General features: G+C 47.2%; 1 protein-coding gene across 1 annotated transcript; it reads right to left on the bottom strand.

The window, feature by feature from the left end:
• Positions 1–17,195: 17,195 nt before the first annotated feature.
• LOC133343403 (uncharacterized) lies at positions 17,196–24,891 on the bottom strand. The gene is made up of 2 exons (XM_061552985.1): positions 23,790–24,891; positions 17,196–23,657 (listed from the first exon to the last, which is right to left on the bottom strand). The coding sequence occupies exon 2, from the start codon at positions 22,653–22,655 to the stop codon at positions 20,157–20,159; it is 2,499 nt and encodes an 832-aa protein (XP_061408969.1). The 5' UTR covers positions 22,656–23,657; positions 23,790–24,891; the 3' UTR covers positions 17,196–20,156.

Genomic DNA, 24,891 nt, shown 5'->3' with positions numbered 1-24,891 from the left:
CAACAAAAGCGTCTCTGGGTGGAGGGGTCGGTGGGGTTGGTGCACGCGCGCGCACGCGCACGCACCGGGCGCGCGCGCGCGCACGCACCGGGCGCGCGCAGAAGGCTGTGCCCGGGATGTAAACATCGCCACAGAGGGAGGCAAAGGTGGCCGGGAGCTGTGTCGCCCCCCCCCCCCTCGTGTGCAGTGCCGGTCTTCGTAGGTGCTCGCTAACAGCACTTTCCCCAACAGTCTGTTAAAGGCTATACTGGGGAGCTTTGTCTTTGGTGCGTGCGTGGGGAGCGGCAGTGCAGCGGTGAGTGCGCTGCTGCACTACGAAGCGCAGCGACCCCGAGTTCGATTCCTGCTCTCGGCCAACATCGACGGCTGTTATCTGAACAAGTTTTGGACCTCACCGAGATCGCCTCGGCCACAAATGAGCACCTGTGCGGTGTGGAAACATCGCCACTGGGGGAAGGCCGGGCGTGGTGGTGGTGCTGACCAACCCACCCCCTCGTGTGCCGTACGGCGCTTCATAGCTGCTCGCAAACAGCACTGTCCCCAACAGTCTGTTAAAGGCTATACGGGGGGGTCTTTGTCGTTGACTATCGTGTGTGTGTGTATAGTGGTGAACGCACTGCGCTCCGAAGCTGGCCACTCAAATGTGATTCCCGGCCACAGCTACGCATTGACGGCGAACATTTTAACCGACCTCGGGTCTCCCCTTGGTCAACTTTGCTTCAAACGAGGCCTTGGTGCTGGTGAGACAAAGACAGCCGGGCGTGATGCTGGCCACACCATCCACTTCGTAGGTGCTGACGAACAACACCTGGTATTTGAATCCCGTTCAAGGCTAACGTCAGTGGTTTGTGGTACTTAATCGGGTGTCCTTTTTCCCCCCTGGGCTCCCACTTACGTTGACTCAGCCTCAAATGAGCTCCCGGGTGTGGTGTGCACACATCGACACTGAGGAGAGCAAAGGGTGGTCATGAATCGTGCGAGCTTTACCACCCATCAGTGGGTCAGCCTTAATAGGTGCACACGAACAGAACTTGCCTCGAACATTCTATCAAGGCTAAACGGGGATCGTTGTCTTTGTGTGTGTGTGTATATTAATGCATTACTGCTGTTGCTCAGAATGTACTTAAGGGTCGGGGTGAAGGTTAGGCTCTGCGTTCGTGGTAAGGGCGGCTCAGTGGGGTAGGGTGGTGGTGGTGGTGGTGGGGGAGGGAACGAGACGGTGGGGTGGGACGGAGAGCTCGAGAAGAGATGAGGGTTGGGAATGTCGGTCTAATAAATAACGCTGGAATGGAATGGGATCAAAGAGTGGCAGGTCACATGCCCAGCAGCAGGGCATGCTGGGTGATCCAAACCAGACTGCGTAGCCCGCGACTGACGATAGGCAGGCCGCCCCTGCCCAAAAATCCACGGAAAGCAGTCACGGCGTGCATGATTGAGGTTATGAAAGAAGCAATCAGTGAGGCTGCCCCATACGCCAGGCGACAGCACAACTTGCAACTGTCGACAAAAATGATTGCACGCTCTCACAAACACTAAACGATGGGACTCATTAGAGCATAGAAATTCATTTTAAAACATGCAGATTCTTTTTGAATGCTCTGCGCTTCTAAAATATGAAACATGCCACCCTTGTTGCTGGAAACATTAACGTACAACCCGAACGTACAACCCTAACGTACATTAATCTTAGTGGAATGAATACGCTGAGCAAAAGGACTTTGTTTTCAAAAACGCTCTTTTGGAATGTGTTGAAAAGGTATGCGATGGAGAAACGTAATATATTACGTAAAGTTAATGTTTTAAATGGCATGTGATTAATAGGCAGCGGGTGGCTATGGTTTAGCTGGGCTTAGTTGCCACCCCAAACCAATTCACCAGATTTTGCGTTCAAGCAGCCGGGACAGTAAAACATATCGAAGCCAGCCTGGACGAGAGTACAAGGTCACCACGAGCAGATGACGTGGTGGAATGGCGCAATCGGTGAACCCGTGTCCTTGAGCGCGCCAGTCTACCACGTGATTTGCTAGTGGTGCCCTTGAGGGCACCAGTCTCTAACGTGATCTGCTGGTGGTGCCCTTGAGGGCGCCAGTCCACCACGTGCTCTGCTAGTGGTGCCCTTGAGGGCGCCAGTCCACCACGTGCTCTGCTAGTGGTGCCCTTGAGGGCGCCAGTCTACCACGTGCTCTGCTAGTGGTGCCCTTGAGGGCGCCAGTCTACCACGTGATCTGCTGGTGGTGCCCTTGAGGGCCCCAGTCGACCACGTGATCTGCTGGTGGTGCCCTTGAGGGCGCCAGTCTACCACGTGCTCTGCTAGTGGTGCCCTTGAGGGCCCCAGTCGACCACGTGATCTGCTGGTGGTGCCCTTGAGGGCGCCAGTCCACCACGTGCTCTGCTGGTGGTGCCCTTGAGGGCGCCAGTCCACCACGTGATCTGCTGGTGGTGCCCTTGAGCGCGCCAGTCGACCACGTGATCTGCTGCTGGTGCCCTTGAGCGCGCCAGTCGACCACGTGATCTGCTGCTGGTGCCCTTGAGCGCGCCAGTCGACCACGTGATCTGCTGGTGGTGCCCTTGAGGGCGCCAGTCTACCACGTGCTCTGCTAGTGGTGCCCTTGAGGGCCCCAGTCGACCACGTGATCTGCTGGTGGTGCCCTTGAGGGCGCCAGTCTACCACGTGCTCTGCTAGTGGTGCCCTTGAGGGCCCCAGTCGACCACGTGATCTGCTAGTGGTGCCCTTGAGGGCGCCAGTCTACCACGTGCTCTGCTAGTGGTGCCCTTGAGGGCCCCAGTCGACCACGTGATCTGCTAGTGGTGTCCTTGAGGGCGCCAGTCTCCCACGTGATCTGCTGGTGGTGCCCTTGAGCGCGCCAGTCGACCACGTGATCTGCTGCTGGTGCCCTTGAGCGCGCCAGTCGACCACGTGATCTGCTGCTGGTGCCCTTGAGCGCGCCAGTCGACCACGTGATCTGCTGCTGATGCCCTTGAGGGCGCCAGTCTACCACGTGATATGCTAGTGGTGCCCTTGAGGGCCCCAGTCGACCACGTGATCTGCTAGTGGTGTCCTTGAGGGCGCCAGTCTCCCACGTGATCTGCTGGTGGTGCCCTTGAGGGCGCCAGTCTACCACGTGCTCTGCTAGTGGCGACTTTGCCTTCTCGCGTTTTGATCAATAAACTGATGCCATTCTTGGGCAGCATGGTTGGAAAGACGATTCGATTAGCATCGAATCTTAAGCTTAGGTTACAATCATAGAATCAAGCGTCAGAACAGACGTGCTTCGATTTGTACTCTATATGTGTGGAGTATAAGGGTGTTCCATGTCCCCTCCAGTCACTAGAGACCGCTACACTGACCGCAACGTAATACACGTTTTTCTCTAATCGAACCGTTATCCCGAGTGTAGAGAATCCATAGGATCATAAAGACACCTCTAGCAGGCAGTGTATAAACAAATAAATAACGTACTAAATCTTGCTTCACGATTTGCTGGCAATGATCATCACTGCACGCCAATTTAGCGCATCACCACTGAGCCGTTATTAAGAATAACCTGTGGCCGCAGCCTAGGCTGCTGCATAATTTATCGCAAACAATTTCCTAAAGGCAAAAACGAACGAGCGCTGATTTACGCAACGGGTTCATTTTCTCTCTTTCTCATTTGTCCATGCAAACAAATTTGTCAATGTAATCAATTATGGAATGATTTAAGGTGCCTGCCCCCATGGTACACTGTCAACGCGACGCGTGATTTCCGATTTCTCATCATCGCGGGCAAACGAGGCGGTCCTAATATTTTACAGCCCCCTCTTGTTGTCAATCCACTGCCGCGTGGCTCCTTGGGGAGATTGTTTGACCATACTTCACCACGTTGGTCAGCGTGAGTTGGTGAAGATGGAGGGAGACAAAACTCAAGTGTACAAAAAAGAGAATGCTGGTCAAGTATAAGCGACCTGGCCACAGATGATTGCTCAACGAAGTGGCTTATCATGTGGACGTTCAAAGCAGCGAAATACTCCAAACGCGTGTTTTTCTAAATGTGGAGGCAGCAACCGGAGGACCCGGAGAAAAACCCACGCAACCACGGGGAGAACATGCGAACTCCAAATATACAGCAGCGGCAGGCGTCAGGGTCGGGATCGAGCCCACGACCTCTTGCACACCAGGCGAGGCAGTTAACGTCTCGCGACCCGCAGCGCCCTTATCACCTCTCTCCTGGGTAATGATGTCTCAATATCCCTTTGTTCTGGCTCCTACACCTATGCCGCATGGGAGGCACGGCGTGAACAACGAGACGACCCCGCCGATGATGGCGATGACAACTCGTTCGGCCACCGCTCGCCAATGCAGAGAGCCAAGGCCAGGATTCAAACTGGGGTCCGCCGCGTTTCGAAGCACGCTAAGGCTAATTATAATAATAATTATAATAATTATATATATTATAATAATTATAATAATAATTAGTATACTAATAATTATAATAATAATTATAATAATCATTGCGCCACCACCAAATATTCGCGGCATGAACACGAACCGGCGGTAATCGAACGCCGTTAGTGGTGGAGTATGTTTAATTTGCGCGGGTGACATTTCGGCGTGTAGCCTTAACAGACTGTTTGGGGCAAGTGCTGTTAGCGAGCACCTATGAAGGCCGGAACGGCACACGAGGGGGTGGGTGGCCAGCACCACGCCCGACCGCCTTTGTCTCCCCAGTGGCGATGTTTACACATCGCACCAGGTACTCATATTTGACACCGAGTCCACCTAGGCGAGGCCCAGGACCGGTACAGATAATCATCACCGGCGTTGGCCGTGAGCGGGATTCGAACCCGGGTCGTTGGGTTCATAGCGCAGCGCGCTAATAGCTACACTACCGCTCCCCACACACACACGCAGACACATCCACACATCCACACACAAATAGACACACACCCACACAGACACACCCACAGACACACACACCCACACAGACAGACGGACGCACAGCAAACGCGCCCGCTGCCGGGGCCATGACCCCGAGAGCACGGCGAGGGCGAGGCGACTTTGAGGAGGGAGCCACTGCTTGTCTCTCAACTCCCCGTAATAGGATTTGCTCCGCGTTCGAGGTAACAGGTAGGTGACATATCACGGCCGAATTTCATCGAGCCGGTGACAGATGCACCCCCCCCCCCTCCTGTCCCCGGCGAAGCGCCGCGCGGCGCAACCCGTAATTTGATGTAACGCGATTTGTGTAGCAGCTGTGCCTGACAGTTATCGGAGTTATGGCGTGAATTATGGAGGTAATTACGACAATCTGTTCCTCGCGGTCACTTGTCGCGTTTATTTTTTTAAAATATTTATTTACTTCCACGCCTGGACACCACCGCCCCCCCTTCCCCCCCCCCCCCCCCACTGCTTCACCTGCCTGCGTCTCTCTTACTCCGTTCACATGACAGGAAGTTTTATAAACGGTGACCTTTGATGTCCTAACCAATAATGTCGGCGCACGCAAGGACGATCCTGCGCAGGTCAAGATGCGCGGCTCGCGTGACCCCCGCCCGCCTCCGAGCTCGTTACAAAGGTGATGTGTTCTTTTTTCGCGGAATGACCAGCGCTTTCCCACTCATCATCATCATCGGCCATGATCTACACAGCGCCGCATGAAGGCCTCCCCAGGCTGTCCACCATCTCTCAGGGTCTCGCGATGCGACGATCCATCGAGCGCTCACACGCGAGCTGATTTCATCGCTTCGTCTTCGCAGTGCGCGTCTCCTCTGGGACTCCTCCTCTCCTTTGTGGGGGAGCGGTGGTGCAGCGGTTCGCACGCTGCCAACCCGCCGACACGAGTTCGATTCGCCGCTCACGGTTCAAAAACAGTTGGCGGTTATCTGAACCGATCATGGGCCTCCCCTAGGTCGACTCAGCCTTCAAAGAGTACCTGGTGTGTAAACATCGCCACTGGGGAGACAAAGGCGGTGGTGCTGGCCACCCACCCCCTCGTGTGCCGTGCCGCCTTTCATAGGTGCTCGCTAACAGCACTTGCCCCTACAGTCTGTTATAGGCTATACGGGGGATCTTTGACTCTATTCTCTCCTTTGGCTGCCACTCTGTAGTTAGTCTCGACATTGAGGCGGGAAGACGAACAAATGGATTCAATAGCACACGCAGGTCAGATACAAAATTGTAAAGCGTTGCTATAAGGCCGTGGCACCCAACAGAGCACATCGACCGTGGAGATGGAGCAATGAAATGTATCTCGAGTGAACATCGCAGGAGAGCGAGAGGAGGCGGCGGCGGCAGCTTGGGGAGTCCTTCATCCACCAGTGGATTGATCATGGCTGCTGCTGCTGATGATGGTGGTGATGTAGTGCTGGAATTGCAACACAATGGGCAATCTAATTAAATAAACGCAGTCGGGCTGGTACGGAATTGGACATAAACACGCGCGGCCGAGACCTCACAATTGGCAATAAAAAAAAGCGAAATCTAAGCAATGTAATTTTGCGGAGAATTTGTAATGTTTAGCACCAAAAAAGATCTGCACATCATCATATAAAAGAGAAATTAATTGCAGGATGTGAGCTGCACAGTTTGATGCGGCACGGTACAATAAAACAGTCGAGTGGCTCACGTCTTCTCTGTGGGGGCCCTCAGATGCCATTACTTTAAGTGGAATCTGAATCGCTGCTGGGAGCGATATTTCTGCTGCTTTTAAAACAGATATTACCATTAGGCACTAAAGGCATTGCTGGCCGATATATAAAAAAGAAGCAAATTCCCAATTATGCCTCTCTCATATAATTATTGCTCGTCAAGATGAGCACCAATTTTCATTAGCTCCGCCAAATTCCCGACACGAGGCCAGCCACAGTCTATCAAACCGCATTACCTTCAGCCCTTACAATCACCACGTTTAATTTGTACTTTAAAAAAAAAACACATCAACACAATAATTAATGCCCTGTGATTAGCCAGGGACGCCTCACCCAGTCCAAAGTCTCGGGAGGGTGCTGCTTCATTCGTATGTTTTGCCCATACTCTGAATGTTTGGCTTGACCGGGGCGGTGACTTGGGCCCAGCGGGATCGCGTTTGCCGATTGTGGCCTGGCGGCCGCCCTGGTTAATAGCGATAGAACGCACCGTCTGCTGCACGGTGGACGTTCAAGATCCCCCTCGACGTGTAGGCTATTGTCAGGGTCTAAATTTGCCAAGTTAGAAAAATGTACTCGCAAATTACACACGTAGCAATTATGCCCCCCCCCCCCCCCGATACCGCCAGAATCATAATACCCAGTTTAACACGTATTCTGGCGAATTGCCCGATGATGCTGGATGCAATTACCAGCGAAACGTCGTACTCAAATTGTAAATGTTGTGGTTTCACGCTTCAACACACCGGTGGGCTAAAGCAGTGAACTATTTGTCTTTTGTCAACGTGACACGTTTTACTGATTGGTCGTGTCTGGTGGTGGAGGGTTACGACACATTTATAAATAACGCGATCTAAACCCAAAATCGTTGATTATGAATAATATTACCCGTTGGCACCTTGTACCCACAGGTACAGCTGTCGCTGTGAGTGCCCTTTCAAATATGTAAAATTTGAAAGGGCACCGATGTGAGTCATGTTGCTTATCGCGTGTAAAGCGTTCCGAGACGCCCGGGCGTATCGGACGAGATCTTCGAAAACATATAATTGTGGGAGGAAATCGGAGTACCCGGAGAAAACGCAGGTGAAAACGCAGTTGAAAACGCAGGTGAAAACGCAGGGGGTGCTACTCAGCACTGCCATCTCCTGGCAACCTTGCGGGCCCCGCTACTACAGCGCTTGGCAAGCACTGAAGGTCACCCATCAATTTACTAACCAGGCTAAACGCAGCTTAGCCTCCAAGGTCCGAGATCGGGAGCGCTTAGGGTGATCTGGTCTTATGCGCAGCGGCCGCTATGGGCTTATCGAGAACTACCGGTCCTCGCGAAGTAATACAATTCGTGTGAGAACATGGCCAACGCTTGTGAATTAAAACAAAACGTAAAGGAACAATATCAAGACCATTAAAAGGTACCGCCTACCTCCATCCAGAAAACACTACGGGATATCAATATTTGGAAAGGTAAAAAATGAAATGGCATCGGTGTGCGTGTTCTTTTGCTCCAGCGCACTGCCACAAATGCACATTTACATCGGAAATACTGAGAGAAAACAGGGAAGTGTGGCCAAAAAAAAAAACAATAAGCGTGGACGTCACTGCCACAACAACCGACTGGGGAATTAAGAGTGAAATAAATGACAGCGGCGACCGAAACGTGAAAATGCGAAAAGAAAATGAATTACGGAAAAATGAGAGTGGGGTATTTTTCGGAAAAGTGAGACAAAATACAACGGCGGCGCATGAAATGTGTACAGATACGCGGTGGACGAGACACACGTTCGAAAGAGCAACGGGCGGAATCTGCAAGCTTAAAAGGACTGCAATATCTCAGGAGCTGAAACAGTGGCGGGCAATATGACCCAATCAGTCACTCACCTGCGTGGGCCGAGAGTTGAAAGCACCCAGGGCTGTCACTTGTACCAATCTTTTTTTTTTTTAGAAACACATCGATTCAGGCATCAAATATAAGTCTTATGGGGGTGTGAATATAAATCTAGTACACGCAAAGCAATTATTATCTCAACACCTTGGACCCTTTTTCAAGATATATGCTCGATTTGTTGTTGTCGTTTGTTTGAATTTGTTGTTGTTTTTCTGGTGGCCAGGTGGTTAGTTAAATAGTGGAAAAACAGACTGCAAGGGTTTGCAAGATGGCTTTTACCTCGAGCTGATATTTCCACACTACTTTTCTTCACTTAACACATTCATTTGGCATTCTTACCAACTATTTACCATTTCCCCTTTCGGCGTCACAACGAAACAATTTCCATTCGGAGCTCGGCAGCTAGCAGTGCACTACCCTGAGTCGGAAAACAGCCGTGGAACATAACGTTGCAGAAGCACTTCTGAATTTACAATCTCCGTCATGGGCACATTTTTATAATGGTCTGTAAGGATTGTCCCTTGAAATGAATGCAACTGAAAATGTTGAGTATCGGAGCGGCATTGATTCGCAATTTATTTTTTGGGTTAGATCGTATGTGTGAGTAAAATGTGTGTTGTACGCCCTCCTCCACCCGACACAGCCACAGATCTCTTACGAATCATAATATCGGTCAGGAAAGCCTACGCGTGAAATGTATAGCTTCATTCAGCGGAATTGTCTGAACATTTTTATTTTATATTTAGGTTTGTTTTTGTGCAGTCATCAGTCACCAGGCTAAGACCATCAGCACACTCCACTGGAAAAAAAAAACTATTTTAATCAAAAGCAACTGAAACCAGGATTCGAACCAAGAATCTCAGCGGGTTCAGCTGTGGTCTGACCTCTGGGCCACCCAGTCACCTTAGGACATTGCTCTTAAACGGTGCACGTTGGACCGCTGTAAAATTAACTTTGAACACAGCGTGACGCCGTGCGTACTAGGCCAAGCCGCATTACGACGGCGACACTCGTCGAATCCTCAATGCCAGGTCAAGAACGTCCTCCCCTGGGCCAAACCGCCGCGAGGCAATGACCGGCACGCAGATGATGACCGATCAATTTTTGTACCGCAGCCGGTGCCGCAAATGCACGCACATTGCTATCGGATTTGAAAATGTGGGCCGGCGTCGTCTTCGCAAGCACTTCAAAGTGTTTGTACACGCAGTTACATTTTATTGCCGCACAAATTGCTCGAGCATGATAGCGTTTAAAAAAAATCCCCATGCAAACACTGCAAATTAAGTGCAACATGGGTTGCTTGGATAATAAAAAAATACTGCTCAAAGGCTGGGAGCCTATGAACTAATAACGGCTTGAACGGATCCCGCAAACCTTAAACGGGTCTCATTTCTTCCATATCAAAATTTCGGAGTAAGTGGCATTGATGTTTTTCATTTTCTCAAAACAACCGCAATGTATTGCAATTGGAGGTAAATGAAATAGAAATTGCCCCATTTTATATTGACCTTGCAAAGTTTGGCAAGGTGCTGAAAACTTTAATGAAATCAATTCGCCGCAATTTCTTTTCCACGCGGGATACGGCAGGCGGCATTATAACATATATCCACTGGGCAATATCGCCAGTAAAATGCTCGCTCCCAGAATGCAACATTAATAGACTTTGTTGAAGTTTGATTTCCCTGTATAACACATTAGGCAATTTTCGGCACAGCCGCCGCTGTCATTTCAAACGGCAAAACAAATTACCACGGCCGCAGACAGCCGCGAGGAACAGAATCTATCTCAATAGAGTAATCCCCTGTCCGTATGTTTGTATTGTTTAATTCTGACACACAATCACTTCATAACGTATAGGCTCTGAGCTCATAACCAGACGATATCAATCTCTGGCTAATTGCATCTCGGCCATTCGCCATCTCTCTTTCCATCACGCCTGCCTAGTTCCATAATGTCACCCTTTTTTTCAGGGCCACGGGGAAGTGACTTAGCGGCAATCTATCCCACCTTGAATTCTGTTTGTTGGTCGTCTCTCTCCCCTCACGCCACCCCCCGTCCCCCCCCCCCCCCCGTACGATCTCTCTCTCTCCCCTTTCCCACCCATCGCACGCTTCCCCTCCTCCCTCTACTTCCCACCCTACCAGCATCCTGTCACGCAGACGGCAACACCCGCCCGGTCAAAGCAAATTGACAAACTCATCAACGTAATGCAATTTTGGCCGGGCCGTCCGTGCGATATTACTCACATCCGTCAGGGTTAGCGAGCGTTGGCCGCCGCTGCGAGCAGCAGTAGCAACAACAGCACCTCCGGAGGCCGGCAGACGAAGGTGCATGGTCTCGGCAAGGATGGACGGGACGGAATTCGTAGAGCATTCATCAGGGTCACTTGTATTCAGCGCCATGCAATTCACAATACGAGGCGGATTTACACATCGCGTCTTGATGCCGGTGCATCTCAGGACGCTGTACAACCGCAGAGGTTTTTTTTTTTAAGAGTTGGCAGTCAATGATAGGTCTATATTCGAGTCTATGAGTCTCTGTGCGAGACAAATGCATGACAAACATTGCGGATTTGTAAAGAGCGTTTAAATGCGACCGCATCTCAAGGTTCTGTACAGAACCAGTGGGCGTATTTATTTTGCAAGAAAGAGGCAGTCAGTCATAGGCAGCTGAGAGGCGGTTCATGGGCCTGAACATATGCCTATATATCTTTGTTTGTTGACATATTCGTGTAATATTCACTCCATATGTATAATGCTTCTGTAACTTAATTGTATCCATAATAGAGGGGGGGGGGGTTTGGCCTAGATCGCCTTCTAACCCCAAAAAACCTCGATTATGGATAATATTGGCTGCGAAGGCCTACGTGTTAAACTAACTTAATTGTAACTGTGCTATGATCAGTCTAAAAACAAATTATGCGCGAGTCAACTTCCGCTACGGCGAATGTATGAACGTTGATGTACGTGCTTGTGCGATATTTTACAATGCCCATGTAACTGTGTTGTTTTCCCCCCGACTTCTATTTCCTTCTAGATTTGAAGCTTTCGTGATTGCAAGGATTCATACTCTTAGTTTTTTCGGTAAAGTCACGTAATGAAATTAAAATTAATAAAAAATAAAATAATAAAAATCACGACGTTTCGGAGGCAACACAAGTTCTATTTCCTTCACTGCTGTATTCTTTAGTTTCGACTGCCACTTTGGCGACCCAGGGCCACTCTTTGAAAACGTTAACTCTCCTGGTCTCCCTCCTGATTTCTCACGTGGCTTCACTTGATACATTTGCGGGCCAGGGAGTCAACAACAACGGTGGCTGGCGGTGGTTAGGGAGTTCTAGACACTGAGAGCAGCAGAGGAGAGAAAGTGACATCCCACGATGCGAAGTCTGACCGTTGGCTCTGGTTGTTGCAGCAGAGGAGTGTGTGAAGGGGGCACGTTTTACCCGCACTTCCCGCACCTCCGAATCGTCGGGAAGTCGCGATTGTGGTCTGGGATGTGTCGACTTTATGGACTCGTTTCGTGGTCGCGACAACCTTTTTTGCTGTTTGCGCTTTTTTTGGTTTTGGTGACATTTCTTAATTTGTTTATTCATTTTTTATTTTGCTTAATAGTAAGGGTTTTCATTAGCTTTGTCGTGGCTTTATATGGGATTTAGTCCTTATATATAATTAATGTGCGGCGTTGTGGGATGCTGTTCGCATGAATGACGCTATATAAAATGAGAGTATTAGTATTATTATACACCCTGCTTGCAAACCTGGGGAGGAGGGGGGGGGGGGTTCGACAGCCTCAGCGATGTTGTGCCAGCCGCGTCCAGGGCAGGGATAATTGTTCCCATCGTGTTTGCTGTGCAGCATTACGATCGGCAATGCCATGAGCCGAGGTGGTTCAAGCACTGCGCGATAAATCTGGCGACCCGCGTTCTATTCCCAGCCACGGTTGACATTGGTGGCAGGTGACATCTGAACCGGTCCTGGCTTTACCCACCTTCACCAACCCAGCCTGACCAGTGGGGTGAATTCTAGATTTGAAGCTTTCGTGACTGCAAGGATTCATATTCTTAGGTTTTTTCGGTAAAGTCACGTAGGTAAAACATTAAAAATTAATAAAAGTAAAATAAAATAAAAATAAAATCACGACGTTTCGGAAGCTTGTGTTGCCTCCGAAACGTCGTGATTTTTTTTTATTTTACTTTTATTAATTTTTAATGTTTTACCTACGTGACTTTACCGAAAAAACCTAAGAATACAGTGGGGTGAAGTATGGTCGAAACAACTCCCACCATTAGTTTAAACAGGTGTGACTGCTGATGAAACCACGAAGGTTAAAACCGCCCCAGGGTTTACCTCGCTGTTTTCTAACAATGGTCTGGAAGACTCAATGGGTAATGGATTACAAAAAATGTTATTATATTTTTTCACTATTTTTTTTTTACTATAAATATAAGAAATATATCCTGTTTAATAAGGATATGGACAGCCACTGAGGGTGTGACGGATTTTTTTTTTATTCCTGTTGCTCCATGCCCCCTGTACCGTTCCCATGAAGTAGGCATTGATGCCGACTTTTTTGAGGGCCATATTGGCACATAAAATAAAGATGTATTGATGTGTTTTGCATGAATATATATACACACAGGCAATTCATAGCGACATAATGACACAATTGACTCCACCAAATAAATGAGTAGTATATTTTGGAGGCGATAATGAAATGCATTAATAAAAAAAAACTTAAAAAACCCAAAAGTATAGGCATGTCCAAATCTAAATGTTACTTAATAAAATCCCAGCGCATTTAAAAGTTCAATAATTGCAATTATGATGCATTGACCGTGTGCTCAGTGGCTATCAATGGGGCAGTTATCAATTTGTCTTTGTGAAACTTTTATGAGTAAAACGTTTCCTGAAAATGTACCGTTTTACAATTCGTAAAAAAAAATCAAGTCAAACTGGAATTTGTGTTCGGAAAAGATTTCGCTCATAAAGGTAAACGATACGACAGTGAAATTCAAGCAAAAGTGGAAAAATATAACATTAAGACTTGAAGAAACTTGGCCGCTTGTGGTTTATGAACTATTCCAGAGAATAAAAAGTGAACACTCAAGCAAGTATAACATTTTTATAACCCACATTTAATTTCTCGATATGCCGTGTAAAAATATTAAAACACTTCCTCCGATTGAAAAATAAAAGTTATAAATATTTTTAAAAAGCCACGCTTGAATTACTGTACATCGATACAATACAAACTCCCAGTATTCCAATTATTGGAAACCCTCATAAAACATTATCTCATACATATAAAGTCGCAACATACGAACTTGCCTGAATGAGGCTCTCAATCGGTACTTATTGTCAGCTGTGAAATATGGATAAAACACGGGCACTGACAAAGAAAGCGGATTTTTTTCAAAGTTGTTCAATGAAGCACTGAGAGATGCACGCTTGGAATAACACATTCCAGAGAAGGTCAAACGCGTGGATGATGGAACAAGTGCAGTAACATCACATTGGCTGTGATGTCTCGGATGGAAAGTCAGCGGGCTTGGCAAGGCCACGTTATTGGATCTCATGATGGCCGATGGACAAGCCTGGTGATGGAATGACAGCCAAAGTCGGATCCAAGACATGCCTGAAAGGACAGCCACGGTGACGTTGACTACCTCTCCTGCTATAGAGGTTAGGGGTCTGATCAAGTGCCTGACGCCTGTATATTTGGAGTGTGCGTGTTCTCCCCGTGTGTCGCGTGGATTTTTCTCCAGGTCCTCCGATTTCCCCCCTCCACATTTACAAACTCGCGTTTAGAGTATTTGGCTGCTATAAATGTCCACATGATCACCCACTTCGTAGAGATATCCTTTGTGGCCAGATCGCTTCTGAAAAATACCTATATAGCTCAGTGGGCCTTATATGGTAAAATTAAAATAAATAGTTTAGTTAGATAATGTGCAGAAACAAGACGGATTGTGGCATCGCAGAAACCGTGAGGAATAATGTCTCGGCGTGGGCAGGCCTCCATCCAGCAGTGGATCGATTGTCACGTGGTGACTCAAAAACACGGGTCACTATGAGGGCAGACAGCTGCCCCGTACGTGACAATAGCTTCTTCTGAACACGAGAAGTATTTCCCGATCAAAGCAAGCGTTTCTTTTCATACCGTTTATCTTTCTGACACCCGTGAAGGCCGCCACACGCCGGTTCATGGGGGTGGGGGCAGGGCCGGCGAGAACCGGTTCAGATCGCCATGTCCAGGAACGGAAACTCAGGACGCCGGCTTGATAGCGGAGTGCTTATCAACGTCACTCCCACGTTGTGCGCTCAATTGAACTGCTTCCGCTGTGACAATGGGGTGTGTGTTGATGGGGGCCGTACGACGACTACGACGCGACAGCCCCGCTGTGTGAATGCGAGGGAGCCAGGAGACCTGTGCGCACACCGCCGTCTCTCTCGCCTGTGAAGCAGAGGTCGCAACCGGGTACCCGATACCCGTACCCTACCCGATACCCGGCTACCCGTACCCGGCCGGGTACGGGTACCCGTTTGCGCTTGGTGCGGCCGGGTACGGGTACGGGTAGGCCGTGAGTCACTGGTGAGTAACCGTTTGTCACTCATTTCGGGTAGGGAACGGGTACCCATTTGCGACCCTGGTGCAGCCGGGTACGGGTAAGGAATCAAAACCCGTTTGCGACCTCTGCTGTGAAGTCCTTCAGCGCGTGCCGGACGGACTGGTCGCCGTGCACGTGCTGGAGGAGGAGGCCGCGGCTGTCACGTGGCTCTGTGGCTACGTGGGCTGACGTCTGCTGACAGAACGTCCGACACACATATGTGTGAATTTAACACGTAGGCTTTCGCGAACAATATTATTCTTAATATAGGTTTTTGGGTCAGATCGCGTTATTTATAAATGTGTCGTAACCCTCCACCAGCCGACACGGCCAAACAGTAAAAAATGTGTCACGTTTTCAAAGGACAAAATAATTCACTTCTTTAGCCCACCGGTGTGCTGAAGGGAGAATCAACAGCATTAAAAAATTTGAGTACGACGTTTCGCTGATAATTACAATCAGCTTCATCGGGTAAGAATGGTGAAGCTCTCCTGTTGCACATATGTGTATATTTATTATTGTTTATCTGGTGGTCTGTGTGAAAGTCACGTGCAAAATCATTCGCTAAATAAATATATCCATTGTAATTTATATGACTACATTAATCTCCTCCCCTCCCCCTCTGATCTTCGAACACGATTGGCTCACAGTAACGACATCACATTAACCCCTCTATTTAAGACCGAAAACAGGAGGATTTACCCACAATTCTGGCTATCGCCTGATGGGGTTGGATGTAATTACCGGCAAAACATCGTACTCGAATTGTAAATGCCGTCGGGTTTACTCTCCAAACACACCGGTGTGCTGAACTAGTAACTAACTGGCATGTTTTGTTTACGCGACAACCCTTACTACTTGGTTATGTCTAGTATTGGCGGGTTTAACGACGCATTTATATTTAGGCGACACAAGCCAAAACTCTATTATGGAAAATACAAATGTAATATATCTAAGTGAACAACACGCATGTTTGTTTTGTTGTCCTCTGCGACTCCTCGAGTAATGGAGCACTTTGTAATTACTCCGGGCAGAATGGCTGCATCCCGCGATGTTGGAGTCAGATTGCTGGAACGACGTTTGCGAATGCCTCGAATCGTGTCCTCCGTGCAGATGCGGTTCGTGTGCCCGGCGTGATCAGCGGGTGGAAAATCCGCTCAACGGGTTTAATCTCAGCAGAGGGAACACTGGAGTGGGGCGTGGGCGCAGTTTTGAGATTTTTCTAGGGCCCTATTGGGAACTATTGATGGGGGTGGTGGGGGGGGAGGCTTTACCCTTGCACTTCCGTTTACTGGAGTAAATTATTTTCTTTCATAACCGGGCGATAGCCCACTGGGTCTATGCCTAAGCATGAAATAGGTGCATCGATTCAGAGATCCATATTGTTTCTTATGCTCACGATAAAAAAAATATGTAGAATCGTGCGTGTAAAAATCGATTTAGGTTACATGGAAATGCTATGCTAACGTCACATTTATAGTAACGTTGTGAACAGAATTGCACAAACGTGACCGGTGAAGTAAAAACAATACAAACGAGCAAAGACTGAGACAAAAACGAATTGATTTGTAACTTTGCTCCTATCGATGGTTCCATGGTAAATTCGCCAATTTATGGAGGGGCTGTGTTATCTTGGTGTGGTCTGGGACTGTTTTGGTGTTGTTATTGCTGCCATGCCCAAGCTTGATAAATTAGACTTTAAAATATATAAAAATGTTTATTTATATTTCGTGACTTGCTTGCCTGCTTCTCTAATTTGCAATCCTAAAGTTTTTTGTGTTCATCTTCTTCGTTCTTTCGGTGTTGTTTGTTTAGAAACTTGCTGACCCGGCCACGGTGGACATCTGTGAAGAGGAACGTCATAGCTCATCGGATTCCTGCAGGATAAATAAAGATTCTGATTTCTGAATAAAACTGTGAGCAAAAATCGTGATATCTTAACACATAGTCACTGTGGGATGAGGGCTGAATTGCAAGATGTCTACTGTTGTATGTGTTGGTATTATGAAATTTTGATGAAAATAATAAAAATTAATAATTTTCCGAAAAATGCGCAATTCGCATTAATTATGATAGTGTGTGTATTAATACGCATAAATTATGATAATGCGTGTGATTATATGCATAAATTATGATAATCACGGAGATAATCGTAGTAATTTATGCGGAGGCTTGCGATTATGTTAATGTGTGCAGTTATGATAATTTGCTTAGTTTCGTTTATCCAGAGTTATCAATCAGGATAACACGATTATCATAGATTCATTTACCGATTATCCTAGTGTGTGTTATAATATTTTAGGTCTCCATTTTCATATCTCATCGCAGGATACAGCTCTTATGAATAAGATGGTTTTGCATGGACTTGGAAAGAACACTCAATATGCTTCTGTGATAACAATTTTATTCTAACAAGCACGCGACATTCTATCATGCAGGTCAAACATGCGTCAATAATTCATGGGCAAGATTATGCAATTAACTAATATGAACGACAAAAACTTATGCAGTTGTGAAATTATGCAATTATGCAATATGAATAACGAAACTCTTATGCATTTGACTAAAATGAATGAATAAACACTTATGCATTTGTGAAATTATGCAATTATGCAATATGAATAACGAAACTCTTATGCATTTGACTAAAATGAATGAATAAACACTTATGCATTTGCGAGACTATGTATTTAGCTAAATTGAATAACTAAAATTCTTATGCATTTGCGATATTATGCACTAACTAATATGAATAACCAAACTCTTATGCATTTGACTAAAATGAATGAATAAACACTTATGCATTTAACGAACTGAATGACTAAAAACACTTCTATCAATTGTAACCTCTACTTTTCCTACCCGGCATCTCATTAGTTCGCCCCTGTATCGATCACAATCGGCGACTGGTCGAGTTTGAAAACAAGCATGACACACTTCATATGGCGGTAATAAAAAGCACTTATTGTATCCCAGAGGCGAAAGTATATGTCAATAGATTCATCGGCAAGTCTAAAATCCTTTTTAACGGAATGTTTGATACAATGGTGGGTGAGGGCGTGTGGGCGCGAGAGCGAATCTGGCTCTGTTTTAATTAACTCTTCGGCGAGATTCTGGGACAAAGGAAACTGGTTTGACAAGATTTTCTCTGTGTTTTCTTGAGTCTGTATGTGGGGAGCGATACGACCTCTGTTGTTTGTGCGAGCGGCAGCTGAGACTTTCTCCGCTGTGAGGTGAGCGGCGGCGCTCGTTCAGAAGACTTTGACTCTTTTTCTCCACGGCGGGATGACGAGTCGGTTTGGGTTGATGCTGGTCGATCTGGGTGTCGCTCGTTGTCGCTCGGTGTCGCACGGTGGCGCACGGTGGCGCACGTTCAGCGCAAAGTGGTGCACGGTGGCGCACGGTGGCGCAAGGTGGCGCAAGTTGGCGCTCGTTCAGCGATCTCCGCCTTTCCTGCGGGTTGTTCGCTGGTCGTCACTCTGACGAGGAGCGATGCTTCGTTCGTGGCAGGGTGGACGTTGGCGTCTTTGTTGGCTTCACTCGCAGCTCTGCGACTCAGGGTAGCGATTCTTCTCAGGTGGTGCAGACCTCGGCTTGTAGCTACGCGTCGCTACTCCGCGACCCTCGTCATTCTGAATGACAGGAGCTTCTTCGTTGGCGGCGACGAGGAGAGATGGTTGTCGCCCTGGAGAACTCTGGTGGGGCCTTAGCCCGGAGACGAGATGAGATGTAGGCCGGAGCTCGTGAAGATCTGTGGTGGAGCCGAAGATGGGCTCGTAGCCCGGATGATATCTTGTGTTGGAGCCGAAGCCCGGACGATATGTGATGGGGGCCAGAGCCCCTGTCGATCTGCGTTGGAGCCAAAGCCCGGATGATATGCTTTGTATGGATTTTCCTTCGGTTTATATCGGAAACTTCCACTCGGCTTCCCGAGTTGTTCAAAGGCTGTGTCATAAAACCTTCCTGTGGGCTGAACCATCTGCGTCCGTGTGTGTGTCCGTCCGTGTGTTTCGCGTGCGTGTTTGTCCGTGTTGTGGGGAGACAAAGGCGGTTGTTTCCACGGTGGGAGCACCCGGCGCATGCGCTTATTTATTCGAAGACGTGTTTATTTCCTTTGAGCCATTGCCCCTTTTATGGGTGTCATTTCCTAGCTTGGTGCCTGTGTGTGGAGATCCTCTCGGAAAGACAAAGGCGGCCGTGTTGCTCGCTTCCCATGGGTGTTGTGTTTGGTTAATTTTGAGAGCCTTCTCCGCCCTTGATTCCTCTTCTACTTTAATTCCGTACTTATTATTTGACTTCTTGTGATTATTTAATCTGATATCCCGGCTTATCTTTGTTCAGAATATAATTATCTCTTCCTCCGTGTCTCCTGGTTCTGCAACCCCCCGCCTGCAATTCCCCCCCTCCCTTGTTCCTCTTGTGTGAATTTAGGGGAGTTTTTTTTTTTATTACCTTATTGCCCCCCCTGTCATGTCCTCTTTCCTTTGAAATGAGGTATGCGCGCATCTGTGGAAGTGTGGGGGCCTCTGTGGAAGTGTGGGGGCGTGTTCGTTCCCACGTGGCCCCGTGTCTATTAAAAAAACAATATTATATATGATGGCAGAATAAGCCTTAAAAAAAATAATATTAAAAAAAAAATAAAAAGGGGGTACATACACAACAGTCCGCCCGTTTGAAAATTATCAGGGGTCGATTTGGCCACTGGCGAATTTTCAAACAAAGTAATGCCCCCTTTTTATGTCATGAATCCCATCAGCCGCCCTTACTCTCGGCGGTTATTTCTTACGACGCGCGTGCACGTATTACCATCTTAACCTGGTTACATCTGAAATAAGCAAAGAAAATAAACAACACGTTAACATCGATATTGCGTTACATCGGTTCTCATACATCATAACTCCGGCGAATATTAATTTTTGTTTTTGTTAAATCCTGGTTACATTTGAATTAAGCAAAGAAAATAACAACCCGTTAACATCGATATTGCGTTACATCGGTTCTCATACATCATAACTCTGACGAACATTCATTTTTGTTTTGTTAAATCCTGGGAAACGCTAGGTAGCGGTTTCGAACGCATTTATGCGTTACCTTCCTCATGTTGCCTGGTTTACCACTTATCACTTTGATAATTTGATCACGGTTTTCGGGTTCGTTTTTGTAGTTTCCTCTCTCACTCTCTCGCGTCGTGGGAGTGTGTGGTGAAAAATTGTGCTGCACGTAACCAGAATTCGCGCACACGACCCATTTTGACACTTGGTTCGTGGCATTCGCTCTCTCTGCGATTACATGCACATTTGCCGAGTCAGTGTGTCGACTTAATTCTGTGCCTCGTAATGTTGCCCTCTTTGTTTTTACGAGTGTGTTAGATTCCAACACCATTCCTGATATGTCATGAACATTCGTCTCCATTTTAGCACTCCGATCCACATACATTTTGGTTTCCCTTGGATATTTTCCATTCAAAGGCTCACGCCTGCGCTCCTCAGGGCGTGTCTCTGTGTTCTCTCTTTGTCTCTGCTGTCTGCTATCCACCGTCCGATCACACTTCAATTCAGCCCTGTCACTTGCAGCCTGCTCAGGGTTTAACACCTCGGCGGGTGGGGCGCGTGTTGGCCGCTCGCTCGCACTCACTGTGGATGGTTCATCACGTATTTGGACCGCATTCTGTGTTATTCCTCTATTCCCTCTTGGTATAGCCGGTGGAGGAATTGGTCGGAATTGGATCGATTGTGTTTGACCTCCCATCCTGCGATTCTCCTGAATGTTCGCATCCATACCTCCGCGGTCTGTGTAACACCTTCCCGCTAGGTGGTTATCTTGCCATCTCTGTGCGTAATTTGAACCTTGCGTGTGTCGTGGGATGGGGTGTTGATATGGTTCTGCTCTGAACCTCTCCCTCCTGCGATTCTCGTACATTTTTAGCCCAGTATTTCTCCCATTTGGGTGCCAAATTTTTCCTGGATTGTTACCTCGCCATCTTTGTGGGTAATTTTGATCTTGTGTGTGTCGTGGCATGGGGTGTTGGTATGGTTCTATTCTGAACCTCCCCCTCCTGCGATTCTCCTGAATGTTCGGCTTTGTGCCGCTCTCATTCTCGTGCCAACCTCTCTCTGGGTTATTTTGCCATGTGTGCGTGCGTTTCTGCTCCGTCCTGCATGGTGGGACTGCTCGGTGATTTTTATTCCTCTCTGAGAGGCTGGGTTCCTCATCCCTCTCCCTGTGTTCTGGATCCGAATTATGATTCTTAGCTCTGTATAACCATGCCATGTACGCCTTGCTCTCTATGCGGCGTAAGGATGCGGTTTCTGGATTCAAAACCATTCTCACCCTTTCTGTAATCTCTGGGCTCAAGGATTCAAAAAACATAATTTTGAACATTTTATCTCCTTCGTGGTATTGATTCACATCGCCTGCGTAATACGCTCTTTTAAATTGGACGAGGTAGTCACGTGGATCTTGGTCCATGCCCTGGGTCATCGATTTTACAGCATAAAACCCCTCCGTGAGTGTCGAATATTCTCCAAACTTCCGAATCACTGCCAGGCTCAGTTGTTTAAAATCATTTCTAACCTTGTGTGGTAGTGACTTTACCCATGGAATAGATTCTTTATGTAAGGTCCGTTTCAACAAACTCGCTTTTTCATCCCGTCTCCTCAGCCCTCTAATCATTGCCTCCTCTTCTACGGTTGCGATATGTGTGTGGATATCCATAGTCTTATTGTGGGGGTCAAAATCGGGAATTCTGACTAGAGCCTTGTCCATCAATTTAAGGGTTTTACTGTTGAATAGGTATTCCGAAAGTTGATTGCCGACAGCGTCATCATCAAACAAGTTATCATCAGGCAATCTGTCACTTTGGTCTGTGCTGTGTCGCTTGTGTTTAAGTGGTGTGCATTTTCTGTGTGCGCGCCCAGTGCCGTGTCGCTCGTGTTGCCATTTCCCTTCAGTTTTTGCCTCTGCCCTTAGTGGAGCATGTCCTGTCGACTTTACTTTAACATTTTTCCTCCCTCTATCTGTGAAGTTGTCAGTCTCACATGTTTTTGTTTGCATATGTATCTCTCCATCCCTTCTCTCGAATTGTGAGGGTTTCCCTTTATCAAGGATTTTTTGTTCGATATCCATAATTTTTGTGCGATTGGTCCCTGGACTCTGTCCACGTACCCAAGAGTGTGATTTAATGTTACTTCCATATTTATTCTGGGGATCAACGTCTGTGAGTTTCGCTGGTGTCGCGAGCACTGATTTCTCTCCCGTTTCCTTTCCAAATTTTCCCTCATTCCACAATCCCTGTCTGTATGCCTGTGTGAGAAGGCATGAGTCCTGTCCTGCCTTCTCTGCAGTTTTTGCATCGTGTTCGCCTTCGTTACATTTTATCCAGTCAATTAGTTTCCCCCGAGGTGTGTTCGTGTTATCGATACAGCTCCCTTCCCATATGTCTCTCTGACTGTACTGCTTTGTAACAGATTGGTCGGTACGTTTAAATACGAGCTCCCCGTATCCCGTAACCCATTCAAAAATTATTCTCAATCCTAGCATCTTAGGTATGGCGGAAGTTACTTTGACATTTCTTTTCAGAGTGCATATAAAACAATTATCTCACAGAGTGTAGTCAATTTGACTCGAGCTATCTGTTATTTTCCGATTCAGAGTGCGTACCTCTAACACCATTTATCAGAGGATGCAATTGGTTTGATACGATATTATCTTAATTCCACTGTCTCTGTTTTAACCTGCTATTCTGGGTTTTAACCTTAGAGGGCGTTTTTTTGTTTTCCGCCCGTTCACAATCACCATGCAATGTTCGATCCTGATATTCTGGTTAACACGAAGTGATTCATTCCATCATCCATGCAAAACACTGTCTGCGAGAGATCCCGGACGGGCCACCCATTATGTTGTATGTGTTGGTATTATGAAATTTTGATGAAAATAATAAAAATTAATAATTTTCCGAAAAATGCGCAATTCGCATTAATTATGATAGTGTGTGTATTAATACGCATAAATTATGATAATGCGTGTGATTATATGCATAAATTATGATAATCACGGAGATAATCGTAGTAATTTATGCGGAGGCTTGCGATTATGTTAATGTGTGCAGTTATGATAATTTGCTTAGTTTCGTTTATCCAGAGTTATCAATCAGGATAACACGATTATCATAGATTCATTTACCGATTATCCTAGTGTGTGTTATAATATTTTAGGTCTCCATTTTCATATCTCATCGCAGGATACAGCTCTTATGAATAAGATGGTTTTGCATGGACTTGGAAAGAACACTCAATATGCTTCTGTGATAACAATTTTATTCTAACAAGCACGCGACATTCTATCATGCAGGTCAAACATGCGTCAATAATTCATGGGCAAGATTATGCAATTAACTAATATGAACGACAAAAACTTATGCAGTTGTGAAATTATGCAATTATGCAATATGAATAACGAAACTCTTATGCATTTGACTAAAATGAATGAATAAACACTTATGCATTTGTGAAATTATGCAATTATGCAATATGAATAACGAAACTCTTATGCATTTGACTAAAATGAATGAATAAACACTTATGCATTTGCGAGACTATGTATTTAGCTAAATTGAATAACTAAAATTCTTATGCATTTGCGATATTATGCACTAACTAATATGAATAACCAAACTCTTATGCATTTGACTAAAATGAATGAATAAACACTTATGCATTTAACGAACTGAATGACTAAAAACACTTCTATCAATTGTAACCTCTACTTTTCCTACCCGGCATCTCATTAGTTCGCCCCTGTATCGATCACAATCGGCGACTGGTCGAGTTTGAAAACAAGCATGACACACTTCATATGGCGGTAATAAAAAGCACTTATTGTATCCCAGAGGCGAAAGTATATGTCAATAGATTCATCGGCAAGTCTAAAATCCTTTTTAACGGAATGTTTGATACAATGGTGGGTGAGGGCGTGTGGGCGCGAGAGCGAATCTGGCTCTGTTTTAATTAACTCTTCGGCGAGATTCTGGGACAAAGGAAACTGGTTTGACAAGATTTTCTCTGTGTTTTCTTGAGTCTGTATGTGGGGAGCGATACGACCTCTGTTGTTTGTGCGAGCGGCAGCTGAGACTTTCTCCGCTGTGAGGTGAGCGGCGGCGCTCGTTCAGAAGACTTTGACTCTTTTTCTCCACGGCGGGATGACGAGTCGGTTTGGGTTGATGCTGGTCGATCTGGGTGTCGCTCGTTGTCGCTCGGTGTCGCACGGTGGCGCACGGTGGCGCACGTTCAGCGCAAAGTGGTGCACGGTGGCGCACGGTGGCGCAAGGTGGCGCAAGTTGGCGCTCGTTCAGCGATCTCCGCCTTTCCTGCGGGTTGTTCGCTGGTCGTCACTCTGACGAGGAGCGATGCTTCGTTCGTGGCAGGGTGGACGTTGGCGTCTTTGTTGGCTTCACTCGCAGCTCTGCGACTCAGGGTAGCGATTCTTCTCAGGTGGTGCAGACCTCGGCTTGTAGCTACGCGTCGCTACTCCGCGACCCTCGTCATTCTGAATGACAGGAGCTTCTTCGTTGGCGGCGACGAGGAGAGATGGTTGTCGCCCTGGAGAACTCTGGTGGGGCCTTAGCCCGGAGACGAGATGAGATGTAGGCCGGAGCTCGTGAAGATCTGTGGTGGAGCCGAAGATGGGCTCGTAGCCCGGATGATATGTGTGTTGGAGCCGAAGCCCGGACGATATCTGTGATGGGGGCCAGAGCCCCTGACGATCTCTGTGATGGGGG

Source organism: Lethenteron reissneri, chromosome 17 (assembly GCF_015708825.2).
Source record: "Lethenteron reissneri isolate LAM-NWPU_2019-01 chromosome 17, ASM1570882v1, whole genome shotgun sequence".
Classification (NCBI taxonomy): domain Eukaryota; kingdom Metazoa; phylum Chordata; class Hyperoartia; order Petromyzontiformes; family Petromyzontidae; genus Lethenteron; species Lethenteron reissneri.
The sequence above is the reverse complement of the archived record's forward strand: the minus strand, read 5'-3'. Positions and strand labels throughout refer to the sequence as shown.